Raw genomic sequence first — 12075 nt, 5'->3', positions numbered from 1 at the left:
GTACAGTGGGAAGTGAGGCGTCTGTTGTTACTTGGTTTACGAGCCAGAGGCGTCTCTTCACGGAGAGACGGCTCTAAGATTTTTTTTTTGCAAATAACCACCTAAAACACCTTAAGAGCCCCCACATTAAACACCACTGTACATGCCCTTAGTTAGACCAAACAAGCTAGTTAGTAACCGCTAATAGTTAGCTAATTCATCTAAACAGAGCCTAAAATGAAAGTCAGTCAATAATCACAGAATCCCACCTTATTTTTGGTGGTCAGCTGGGTGTAGAAAAACTTGTGGCGCACACTGACTCTGAGGCGCCATGTCACGCTGGAGCACCTGCGCCCGTGTGTATATATTATGAGCCGCCGCCTGTCGTACTGCCTTGCACAGACAACAACACCAAGCCACTTCCAGCAGCCTTCCTTCCAGGCCAGCTACAACTGCTGGGCTCATCACCAGAAACCAGAACGCAGTCGGCAGGCAACACCTCTCCTGAACCGAAATGGCCGCTGTCGAGCCCCGGCAGTTCGGCCGTCTGGAGCCGGCGCGCGTCGGCGCGTACCCTCCCCCGCCGAGCCACATCCCGCGGCGCGCGGACTCGCCCGCGCGCGGCTGCGGTTTCCCTCCCCTCGTCTCCCCACCCCGCAGCACGTCGGACGATGCGTCGTCGTCGGACGACGAGCAGGATGACTGGCGCGAGCTGTACGGGTCGCAGCTGCAGCTGGAGGTGGAGCCGGCGGCGCAGGACCCGCGCGACGAGGGCACCGCGGACGCGTGGGTCGAGCGCAACCCGTGCCTGGTCCGGCTGACGGGGAAGCACCCGCTGAACTGCGAGCCGCCGCTGGCGCGGCTGATGCAGCACGGCTTCATCACCCCGGCGCCGCTGCACTACGTGCGCAACCACGGCGCCGTGCCGCGCGGGGACTGGGCGACGTGGGCCGTGGAGGTGACGGGCCTCGTGAGGCGGCCCGCGCGGCTCACCATGGACGAGCTGGCGCGGGACTTCCCCGCCGTGGAGATCCCCGTGACGCTGGCGTGCGCGGGCAACCGGCGCAAGGAGCAGAACATGGTGCGGCAGACGGCGGGCTTCGGCTGGGGCGCCGCCGGCGTGTCCACGTCCGTGTGGCGCGGCGCGCGCCTCCGCGACGTGCTCCGCCGCTGCGGCGTCGCGCCCCGTCACGGCGGCGCGCTCAACGTCTGCTTCGAGGGCGCCGAGGACCTCCCCGGCGGCGGCGGCGGCGGGTCCAAGTACGGCACCAGCGTCCCGCGCGAGTGGGCCCTGGACCCGTCGCGCGACATCATGCTCGCGTACATGCAGAACGGCGAGCCGCTGCTGCCCGACCACGGCTTCCCCGTGCGCGTCATCATCCCGGGCTGCATCGGCGGCCGCATGGTCAAGTGGCTGAAGCGCATCGTCGTCACCCCCGCCGAGTCCGACAACTACTACCATTACAAGGACAACCGCGTCCTGCCGTCGCACGTCGACGCCGAGCTCGCCAACGCTGAGGGTAACTAGTGTTTGTTTGTTTGTTTACTACGGATCGGAAGCAAAGCAAGCAAGCGAAACGGGATTTTGATCTTGCTGCTGCAAAATGAGCAGCGTGGTGGTACAAGCCGGAGTACATCATCAACGAGCTGAACATAAACTCGGTGATAACGACGCCGGGGCACGACGAGATCCTGCCCATCAACGGCATCACCACACAGCGCGGCTACACCATGAAAGGATACGCCTACTCCGGTAAGTATACATACGCGGTCGCTGACTTTTCCTAGCTACGTACTTTTGGCATACGACTTACTTACTTAGCTAGTACAAATTCAATATGGAACTTGGCGCCGTTTTCTCTTTTGTTTTCCCAAATTCATAGCGGCGCCTTGGCACGGCTTAATTACATTTAATTTCACCCAACAAATTGCTGTTACAAGATGTACTTCGTAACCTTGTATCCTGTTGATACTACTTGGGTCATATTCTTAATACGTCAAGGGGGGAAAAACGTAGGAGTCACGCATGACTAGTGCTGCCATGAAGCTAGGTACATGCCTGAAAGAAGGCATTTCCCAAAAACAAATTTTAAGTCTCACCACCGAATACAATACGCAGCGGACAGCAACGACTCAACTAATTAAGCAGTTTAAAAATAACCGATGATGGACAAGCAATTTAACAGCGCAACGAAGATCGTAAACATGGAGCTGCCAGGGACGTATGTTGACAGCATCAAACTTAAAAGGTATACATGGCTTAACAAGAAAGGCGTGCAGTTTCAATTCGGTGACGCTGAACTTTTGACCGCTGATGCATGGCATGGGGGGCACTGACTGAGGACACTAAAAAGCATTCTGCGAACAAGTAGTTGACCCTTTCATGCTAGAAGTCGTAGCTTGTCTACTTCACCAGCAGCAGTAGGGATGGCAACGGGGAATAGCTTCCCATCTCCGTTCCCGCAACGAAAAAACTTTCCCGCGGAGATCCCTATGAACGCTTGCGAGGAACATTTCTTTCCCATTCTCGTTCCCCGCGAGGATAAATCTCCAACGGGAATCCTCATCCCCGTTTAAATTTTAATTAAGACATATGTACTTTACTATTAATGTTAAATATTGTCACTTATACACATTGTCAGATATAACAAATCATTATGCATACATCAAAATAAACACATTTATACAATTAGTGGTCTCTTGATAAGGTAATTATTTATTTTTGTCGTTAACTAGTACACAAAACATAGTCACGTGCAAGTTTAACGGGTCCCCTCGGGAAACGGGGATGGGGAATGTTTCCCCGTCCCCATCCCCGTTTACCCGTCGAGGGATAAATTTTCCAAGTTTATATCCCCACGGGGGAAGTTTCTTCCCCATCTCCATCCTCTAATGGAGGAATTCCCCACGGGGAATCGGGGATCGGATCTCCATTGCCATATCTAAGCAGCAGCAGGCAGCAGCACAGATTCTCAACAGCAGTCCCACAGATTATAGAAGTCGAAGCTTGTGGGAACCGGGTGCTGGAGGAAAACCATGCACAAGTTGGTAGTAGTTTGCTACTACGCCCCATTACTTTTGCTTTTGCGACTGTCGGAGAGGTCGCCGCCGGATTACTTGTCGAATCTGGAAAGGAAGGAACAAGCCGTCACTAGTGTTGTTTTGTCGGGATAGCCGTGCGCTAGCTGTGGCCTGTGGGCCTGTGCCAACATTTAGGTTTCACCTGGTGCCGTCGACAGTAGAAGAGACGTACGGTGAAAGTGTCATGAACCTTACGGCTTTTTCTCGGTGTTTTGGTGCGGCGTAGGCGGCGGCAAGAAGGTGACGCGGGTAGAGGTGACGCTGGACGGCGGCGAGACATGGCTGGTGTGCGACCTCGCCCACCCGGAGAAGCCCAACAAGTACGGCAAGTACTGGTGCTGGTGCTTCTGGTCCGTCGAGGTGGAGGTCCTCGACCTCCTCGGCGCCAAGGAGATCGCCGTGCGCGCATGGGACCAGTCGCTCAACACCCAGCCCGAGAGGCTCATATGGAACCTCATGGTACATTGTGTACATACATATATATACTGACAAGTTTTCATCTGTTCCTGGTGGATTATTTATTCTGACGATGGCGCTCGAACAACTGTTTCGCTGTTTGGCACGCACGGCACAGGGGATGATGAACAACTGCTGGTTCAAGGTGAAGGTGAACGTGTGCCGTCCGCACAGGGGCGAGATCGGGCTGGTGTTCGAGCACCCGACGCAGCCGGGCAACCAGGCCGGCGGCTGGATGGCGCGGCAGAAGCACCTGGAGAAGACGGCGGAGGCGGCCGCGCCGGGGCTGAAGCGCAGCACGTCCACGCCCTTCATGAGCACCACCGACGGCGGCCACCAGCAGCTCACCATGTCCGAGGTGAGCAGGCACGCGTCGCGGGACTCGGCGTGGGTCGTCGTCCACGGCCACGTCTACGACTGCACCAGGTTCCTCAGGGACCACCCGGGCGGCGCCGACAGCATCCTCATCAACGCCGGCACCGACTGCACCGAGGAATTCGACGCCATCCACTCCGACAAGGCCAAGGCTCTGCTCGACGCCTACCGTGTCGGCGAGCTCATCGCCACCGGCACCTCCGACAGCTCCGTCCACGGCGGCTCCGCGCTGCCGTCCCACCTCCTCGCGCCCATCCGCGAGGCCGCCAGGGCCCCGGCCCCCGCGCTCTCCGGCCCGCGCGACAAGGTCCGCTGCCGGCTCGTCGGCAGGACGGAGCTGTCCCGCGACGTCCGCCTCCTCCGCTTCTCCCTGCCGTCGCCGGACCAGGCGCTCGGCCTGCCCATCGGCAAGCACGTCTCCGTCTGCGCCAGCATCGACGGGAAGCTGTGCATGCGGGCGTACACGCCGACGAGCGTGGCGGACGAGGTCGGCCACTTCGACCTCCTCGTCAAGGTGTACTTCAGGGACGAGCACCCCAAGTTCCCCAGCGGCGGGCTCATGACGCAGCACCTGGACTCGCTCCCGCTCGGCTCCTGCATCGACGTCAAGGGCCCGCTCGGCCACGTCGAGTACACCGGTCGCGGCGGCTTCGTGATCGACGGCAGGGACCGCTACGCGCGCCGCCTCGCTATGGTCTGCGGTGGGAGCGGGATCACGCCCATGTACCAGGTCATCCAGGCGGTGCTGCGCGACCAGCCGGAGGACCGCACGGAGATGCACCTCGTCTACGCCAACCGGACGGAGGACGACATCCTCCTCCGCGACGAGCTCGACCGGTGCGCGGCCGAGTACCCGGACCGGCTCAAGGTGTGGTACGTGGTCGACCAGGTGAAGCGCCCCGAGGAGGGGTGGAAGTACAGCGTCGGCTTCGTAACGGAGGACGTCCTGCGGGAGCACGTTCCGGAAGGCGGTGACGACACGCTGGCCCTTGCCTGCGGGCCACCGCCGATGATCCAGTTCGCTGTCTCCCCCAACTTGGAGAAGATGAAGTATGACATGGCCAATTCTTTCGTCGTGTTCTAAGACCGTAGCAGCAAATTAATAATTTCATAGATATCTGTATGTAGTGCCACCAAAACTAGCCGACTTGCCAGCGTAAATTTTCGTGAGATGCATGGGAATCATATATTGGAAGGATTATAGTGAAGTCGTGTACACTTAACACTATTGTACTCTGCTATAGCCTAGAATTTGAGAGAAGCACATAGACAGGCCATTCATGTTTTTCCCCTTTAGAATCTGGAACTTTGAAATATGAGGAGACTGTTTATACTAGAGGTCAGCATATAATCACGTTCTGGATCAGTTTCATTATATATTTTTTGGTTTACTGACAACAAAAATAACTAGAGATGTATGTGTCATGACCTAGGCCATCGACCGGGGTCACGGGGCTTTTATCCGCCCTTGACTACTGGCATTCAGCTATTTGCTGTTAGGCATCAGACGGGAATATCTTAAAAAAACTAGTGCATCATCAAAAAAAAAATTGTGGTGCATGGAGGTTTATATAATGTATAGGTGACAGTAAAAATAAAACCGTAGGCCATGCTCACGAATTATTATAGTAAATGTGTTTTACTGTTAATATTCTTAACAAAACTGTCAATAAAAACCATATATTTACATTTTGATGTTTTCTTAAAAAACATCAGTAAACGTAAGATTTTTATTGGCTGCCTATTATGAAAACCACTAGTGTAAATACATAATTCTTATTAGGGATTTTCTTAAAAACACCAATAAATATATATCTGTAGTGGCGGTTTTCTTACCTTGGTGCATCTACAAATAATTTGAAATTATTTTTATTTTTTTTCAAATGGTCTTGCATGGATGAAAGTTGTAGTATCTAAAAAAATGTATAACTTTGTAGTTGACTGCTTTTTATTTAAAACTATCATCTCACTTATTTGCAGGATTTTTTTAGAGGCACCCATTGGCTAAGGTTTTGAAGCAATCTACAAAGGAATGATGAAGATAAATATCTAATAATAGCAAGTTGCAGATGTTTGGAGTCAATCGCCATACAGATTTTTGCGAGCTATGGAGCTTTTCAAATAGACTGTCGATATGGTGGCTTTGTTTTCTTTTTAGTAGTTGGTTCACGATTTACAACCATTACGCTGGTGCCAATGCAGGCTATAGTGAGAGCGATAGCGCCCAGCAGGAGGCGAGAGCGGGGCTGGAGGCGGGCGAGAGCGACCTGGCGGGCGCTACTGCCACCGCCCGGCGAGAGCGGGCGATATCGTCCCGCTCTCGCCTGCACTGGAGCGCACGCCGGGCGAGAGGGAGGCGATAGGCAGGCGAGAGCGGGGCGACGCGTTGGCGATGGCGTCTTCGCGGGCGAGAGCGAGGGGCGACAGTGAGGTGGCGGCTTCTGATTGGTCCACGTGTGCTAGCCGTTGCAACTAGCCGTTTTTGACCGTTTGGAGTCCAAAAAATTCGAAAAAAATTGCAAAAAATCACAAATTTCATCCCCAATCCATCTATATATACCCCTACCCGGGTGGAGCTCATTCCACACACCATTTCATCTCATTTTTCTCTTCCAAACTCCCCTTTCTTCACACAATGTTGGGTTGGTCCCCAGATTTGAACACCTTCACGGATCTCTTGCAGTCTGATGGGTCACCTACAACCCTTCCGTTAGATGAGTCTTCTTCACTACATCGTCGCTCCGATGTTTCAGCCTCACTTCCCCGTGCACTATTTTCGGCTGCGCGTCCACCACCATACCCTTATCCCTATCATTTGTATCAATATCCACCGTCTTCATATGGTCAACCTCCAACTTCCCAAGCCGGAATTCAAGCCTCATTCCCGGTACGTCCGTATGCCCCTCCCCCACCTGCTGCGGACGGAAGTCAAGCTTCTTTCTAGATACCTCCATACGCCCCTCCTCCATATGCTCCACCTCCGTATGGAGCACCTCATCCATATGCTCCACCTACGTATGGAGCACCTCCTCCAGTTGCACCTTTATCTGTTGGATCTGAAAACCAAGCTGAGGAAAATCCCGTGCCGAAGGAAAAGCGTCCAAAGAGGCTAGAGTGGACGAAGGAAGACGAGGAAAAGCTGGTGAGTGAATCGTTTCTCATTTATTTAATCTTGATTTTTTTTAGTTTACTTATATTATAGGTTTTATTGTAAGTTAATGCTTGGTTTATGCATTCTAATGATCCCATCTCCGGCAACAATAAGAGCGGATCAAGTTTCTGGGGTCGAATAGCGGCAACATATAACTCCACCTCCGACCCTATCCGTCATTGAACCGCCAAGCAACTTAAAGATCATTGGGTCACCTACAACCGGGAGGTGACCAAGTTCAATGGATTCTACCTCCAAGAAGAAAGGTTGCGTCAGAGCGGAGCTGACGATGTAATGGTCATGGATGCAGCAATGGCGAGGTTCGAGGGTAAAATGGGGCATCCATTTAAGCGCCATCATTGGTGGCAAGTTGTTCGCTACGAGCCCAAGTGGTCAGCAAAGCATGGTCTTGGTAGTGGATCTGATTCGACTGCGAATAAGAGAACCCGACTCGGAGTCTCTGGTGAATATAGTTCTGGAGGCACTGAAGACACCGAGGAGGAAGTGCCCCGACCAGTGGGGCGTGATAGGGCAAAGGCGGCTGCGCGAAAGACAAAGACGAAGGGGAAAGGGAAGGAAGCCACGAGCAGCGAATCAACAAGTGAAGCATTCAAAATGAAGAACTTGTGGGGTGGATTAGTGAAGGCCAAGCTTTTGAAGCAATAGAACATCCTAAAGGGCCGATAAACCAGAGATATGGACCTGGTTGAAAGACGTACCCATGTCAGGGCCGTAAAGATGGTCGAAAAAGAACTTGGTCTGCTAGATGACGAAGAAGAGGAACCGGAAGCGGAACGTGAAGAGGAGGAAGATGAGGATGAGATCGAGGAGTCCGATTAGAGTTATGTAATTTTATTTTAATTATCATGTCATTTTATTTTAATTATTATGTACTTTATAATTTTTAATTTAATAAAAAATATTATGTTGTGTGTTTTCTGAGCGTTGAAATAAATCCGCGTGAATTACTTAATTCTGAAATAGAAAAACTGACGTGGCTATAGCCTGAGGCTGTAGCCTGCTGCAGCCTGTGCACTGGAGCAGCAGGGGCGAGAGTGGAGGCGAGAGCTGACGTGGCAGGGGCGAGAGGAGGGCTGTGCACTGGACTCAGCCTTACCATGTAATAGATGCTTTGTTGGTTGTTACGTGCGTCTTTTCGTGGATGGTACTTGTTTATTGTTGGCCCTAACCTCTTGGAGAGGAAAGCCAGAACTTTTTCTATTATCTAAAAAAATATATTGGAAACATGATCAACCACATACAATCACAGAATAAACAATTTGAAGGTTCACTTAGTAGCAAAATGTAGATCAACAGCTTTGCTTGATTTTTTATTCATAGATCATAGGTTGTATGTGTAACTGGAGTGCATACTATTTGGATAGTCCTATGAATATCTAGAATTTTTCATTGATGTGACACATTATCATCATGCAGTTTCTGCTGTATGTTGTAAAAATGGATTAGTGTCAATGTCGTTAGATTACAGTTCTGTCGATAAAGTCAATCGGCCACTGAATAATGTGCAGCTGAAGGGCAACAATCAACTATATATTTCTTATTATATCAAACTAGATTGTACCAAATGGGAAAAATTGCTTGGATCAAAGAACAGCAACAAACCAAAGCCACTTATTACCAGTGCAGTTAACAGGCGCAAAACTTAGACTAGTGACAAATAGAACCAAACGATTTCAAGCCTGAAGTGCAGGATACATTCAAGCTCGGTGAACAACAAAACAAACAATGAATTATCCAGTAAACTGTCCTAAGCAAACAGCATGGGTAAAAACTGCCTTGATTTAGTGTTAAATCACTTCAAGAATGGCAAATGCAGCAACACCTCTACTCTATGCACACTGTCCCACTGTTCATGTAAGTGAACTTGCAAATCTCCTCAAAGAAATCATCTCCAGCAGCATGGCAATTCTTCATCTGCGAGATCCTAATGATCATCCTTCTTAGCCTCACGCTGTACCTGACAACGGACTTGAGGGTGTTCAGCTTCTGCTTAGCATTGAGAGATGACCGCACGGTGACCACGACCTGCTCCAAGAAAGGTATCACGAACCTTGAATCCAACTGCGTTGGAATTTGGAAGAACAGAGTTAGCTAGGCCATACAACAACCAGAAGTCCAGAAGCAAAATATTGCAAGCATAGAAGCTGTATGACATGGCTTACATTCTTCAGGCTGTTTTCCTGACTCAGCGCCGCGAACATGGCGCCGTGGACCTCGAACTTGCGAAGCTTCGGGTGGCTGTTGAAGAATTCGACGAGGTCGATCTCCGGAAACGGCTGCAGCGTGTCATAATCACCGGAGAATTCGACCTTCATCACCAGGTGCTTCACCTCGCTAGCGCACTGCAGCACCGAGCTGATGGCGCCCCAGCTCCACTGGACGCCGCGCAGCGAGAGCTGGTCCAGCTCCGGGAGCTTCCCCATCTCGACATGATGCACACTACCTAAAATATCCATTTTTGGTATATTAACCATCAGGCAATGTGAAAGGGACCAAATCTGTTTTGCAAGGGAACGCAAAAGAGCCCTTCGGAAGACCGGAACATACCAGTGTTCTTGGAGATTGTGAGATGTTTGAGACGGTTGCCACCTTGCAGATAGATAAATGAGAAACCCTGGACCTCAAGGGACTCGACGCGGGGCGCGGCGAACCTGAGAGAGGAGTTGCCAGAGCCGAGGAAGTCGAGCCGGCACCGCTCGAGCGAGGCTAGCGAGATGACCGCCTCTCCGTCGCACTGGCACCCGAGCAGCGAGAGGTCGGTGAGGTTGGGGCAGGCGGCGAGGACGTCGTTGACCGCTGCGTCTACCAGGATGGCGCTGACGATCTCCAGCACGCGGAGCCGCTCCATCCGGCCCCACGCGGGGGCGCGCGTCATCGTGAGCCCCCACAGCCTGAGCTCCTCGAGGCCCGCGGCCACCCCGATAGAATCGAGATTCAGGTGCCCCGACTTGTCAGCGGCGGCGGAGTCCATCCGTAGCTCGAGCACGCGCAGCGTGGCGGCCCGCGCCGCGAGCCAGTGCGGGAGCAGGGACGCGGAGAAGGGGCAGTACACGACGAGCTCCTCGAGGCGCGCGGCGGCGTCGACCATCCGACCGATGGCGTCGTCGGCGAAGGCCACGGCCGACGCCGGTCCGCCGGCCAAGGCCTCAAAGGCGCCCCGCGGAAAATAGAGCGACGGAAGGAAGGCCACACAGTCGCGCCAGCAGCGGGCGACGGCGGCGCAGCCGGCCACGTCGCGGGCGTTGCTGAGCTGCGAGAGGATGTGCTGCACGACGCCTTCTGGGAGCGTGTCCATGCCGCGGTCGCACCCTCGTACCTCGGGGGGGACTGTTGCCGGAGCAGCTAGTCAGCGAGTGGCGGCCGAGATTGGGGGCTTGGTGTGCGCGGATTGGATGGGGAGTGTGGGGACTGGGGAGCGTGCGCGATTTGTGTTTGCTGGGATGGTGGTGGGTTTCGAAATTTAAAAGGAGTGGGGAGAGCCGCCGCCGTTCCGGGGGGATTTCGTTGCCTGCTCTGGGCATTCGAACTCGAAAGTCGAAACCTTGGGTGGTTGTGGCGGGAGGTTTCGGACTACCTTTTTTGAGTTGGCGCCTGCCGCTTGGCGGGCCGGGCCGGGGCGGCTGCGCCCACTGCTACTGGCGACTCGCGAGAGAGGCTAGAGGCGGGAGCGCTAGCTTTTTTTGACGATCCAGTTTTTCGTGTGGGCCGACGCAGACACATTTCGGCACTACCTGTCGGCCTGCCTCTGTCTGTGTCAATGCGGGCTGTTTTAATCCAAAAAATCATTTTCTCTCTCTTGATTATCGTCATTGTCTAGTTTTATTTCATCAATTCCAAAACCAAATCCTGATGAAAATGGTTGGCAAATGAGCTTTAGAAGATGGTTATATGAAGATTGCAGAATTAAGTGGGAAGACATATGCAGTTTAATTTCCACAATGATCCTGAAGTCATTGAGTGTCAAATCCCTTTATACTCACATTGTGAATCATAACTATACTTATGGTACTAGCATGAAACATGTATGGAAAGCAAAAAATCCTGCCAAATATTAAAATGTTTGTGTGGTTACTTGAAAACAATTTGTTGTTAACTAAAAATAATATGGCAAAGAAGGGGTGGATTGGAGACTTGTCCTGTTGTTTCTGTAACCAGCCTGAATCGATTGATCAACTTTTTTTTGCTGCTCGGTTACTAGGGTGATTTGGGGTGTTGTTGTGAATTTCTCTAACACTTGTATTGTTCCTAATAATATAACTCGATGTTGTAATTGGTTGGACAATTATGCTACTGATTTGAAAAATATTCACATCATAGGTGTGGCAGCTATTTGCTGGGCAGTTTGGAAAGCAAGAAATAAATTGTGCTTTGAAAAGATTCTTATTAATTCTCCTAAAGACATCATTTGTCATGCTTGTGCTCTGATGAACGTTTGGGCAGGTTTAAGAAAGAAAGAGCTCCAGGACTTGATTCGGGAGGGGGTGCTCAACTGCTGGTTAGGGCAGCCAGTTTCAAGCTTGATGATCCGGAGGACAACCAGAAACATGAGGTTTCTGAGGGAGATGAAGAAGAGGATGCAGTTCAGAAGAAAATAGGAGTTGAAGATGGTGTTTGGTGTGAGCTCTTGTGATCTGGTGCCGTTGAGTCCAGAAGTTATATTTAGTGTTGTTTTGTTTGTCTTTGTTGATGTTGGCCCCTGCGCTGGTGGTTTCCTGGCTGTCATGAACTTGACTTTTGTCTCATGTGTGAGGTTGTAATCCTGCAAACTTGGATGCAAACTTGGACGCATGCAGTTATAGTATTCATCTCTGAATGATTCAGAGGGTACTTTAGCTGAGAAAACGCTGGGAGTGATTTTGAACGATGTCCTCCGTCTCAGATTGCTCCTTGTGATTTTTTCAGGTGGCGCGTGACTTCGATTGTATTTATGTTATGAAAATAAAAGAAATGGGATATCCTCGGTTCAAAAAAATCCAAAACCAAATATCTTACACCAAAACTTTTAAAACCGT

The 12075-nt window shown here is 51.8% G+C and overlaps 2 protein-coding genes across 2 annotated transcripts; one reads left to right on the top strand and one right to left on the bottom strand.

The window, feature by feature from the left end:
• Positions 1 to 374: 374 nt before the first annotated feature.
• LOC103643134 (nitrate reductase [NADH]-like) lies at positions 375 to 5245 on the top strand. The gene is made up of 4 exons (XM_008666285.2): positions 375 to 1499; positions 1592 to 1732; positions 3287 to 3519; positions 3635 to 5245. The coding sequence occupies exons 1-4, from the start codon at positions 494 to 496 to the stop codon at positions 4973 to 4975; spliced, it is 2721 nt and encodes a 906-aa protein (XP_008664507.1). The 5' UTR covers positions 375 to 493; the 3' UTR covers positions 4976 to 5245.
• A 3330-nt stretch (positions 5246 to 8575) lies between these two features.
• Positions 8576 to 10521, bottom strand: LOC100273820 (uncharacterized). The gene is made up of 3 exons (NM_001353582.1): positions 9611 to 10521; positions 9226 to 9506; positions 8576 to 9124 (listed from the first exon to the last, which is right to left on the bottom strand). Exons 1-3 carry the CDS (start codon positions 10356 to 10358, stop codon positions 8888 to 8890), a joined length of 1266 nt encoding a protein of 421 aa, NP_001340511.1. The 5' UTR covers positions 10359 to 10521; the 3' UTR covers positions 8576 to 8887.
• Between the last annotated feature and the right edge of the window lie 1554 nt (positions 10522 to 12075).

This window comes from Zea mays, chromosome 1, assembly GCF_902167145.1.
Source record: "Zea mays cultivar B73 chromosome 1, Zm-B73-REFERENCE-NAM-5.0, whole genome shotgun sequence".
Lineage (NCBI taxonomy): Eukaryota > Viridiplantae > Streptophyta > Magnoliopsida > Poales > Poaceae > Zea > Zea mays.
The sequence above is the reverse complement of the archived record's forward strand: the minus strand, read 5'-3'. Positions and strand labels throughout refer to the sequence as shown.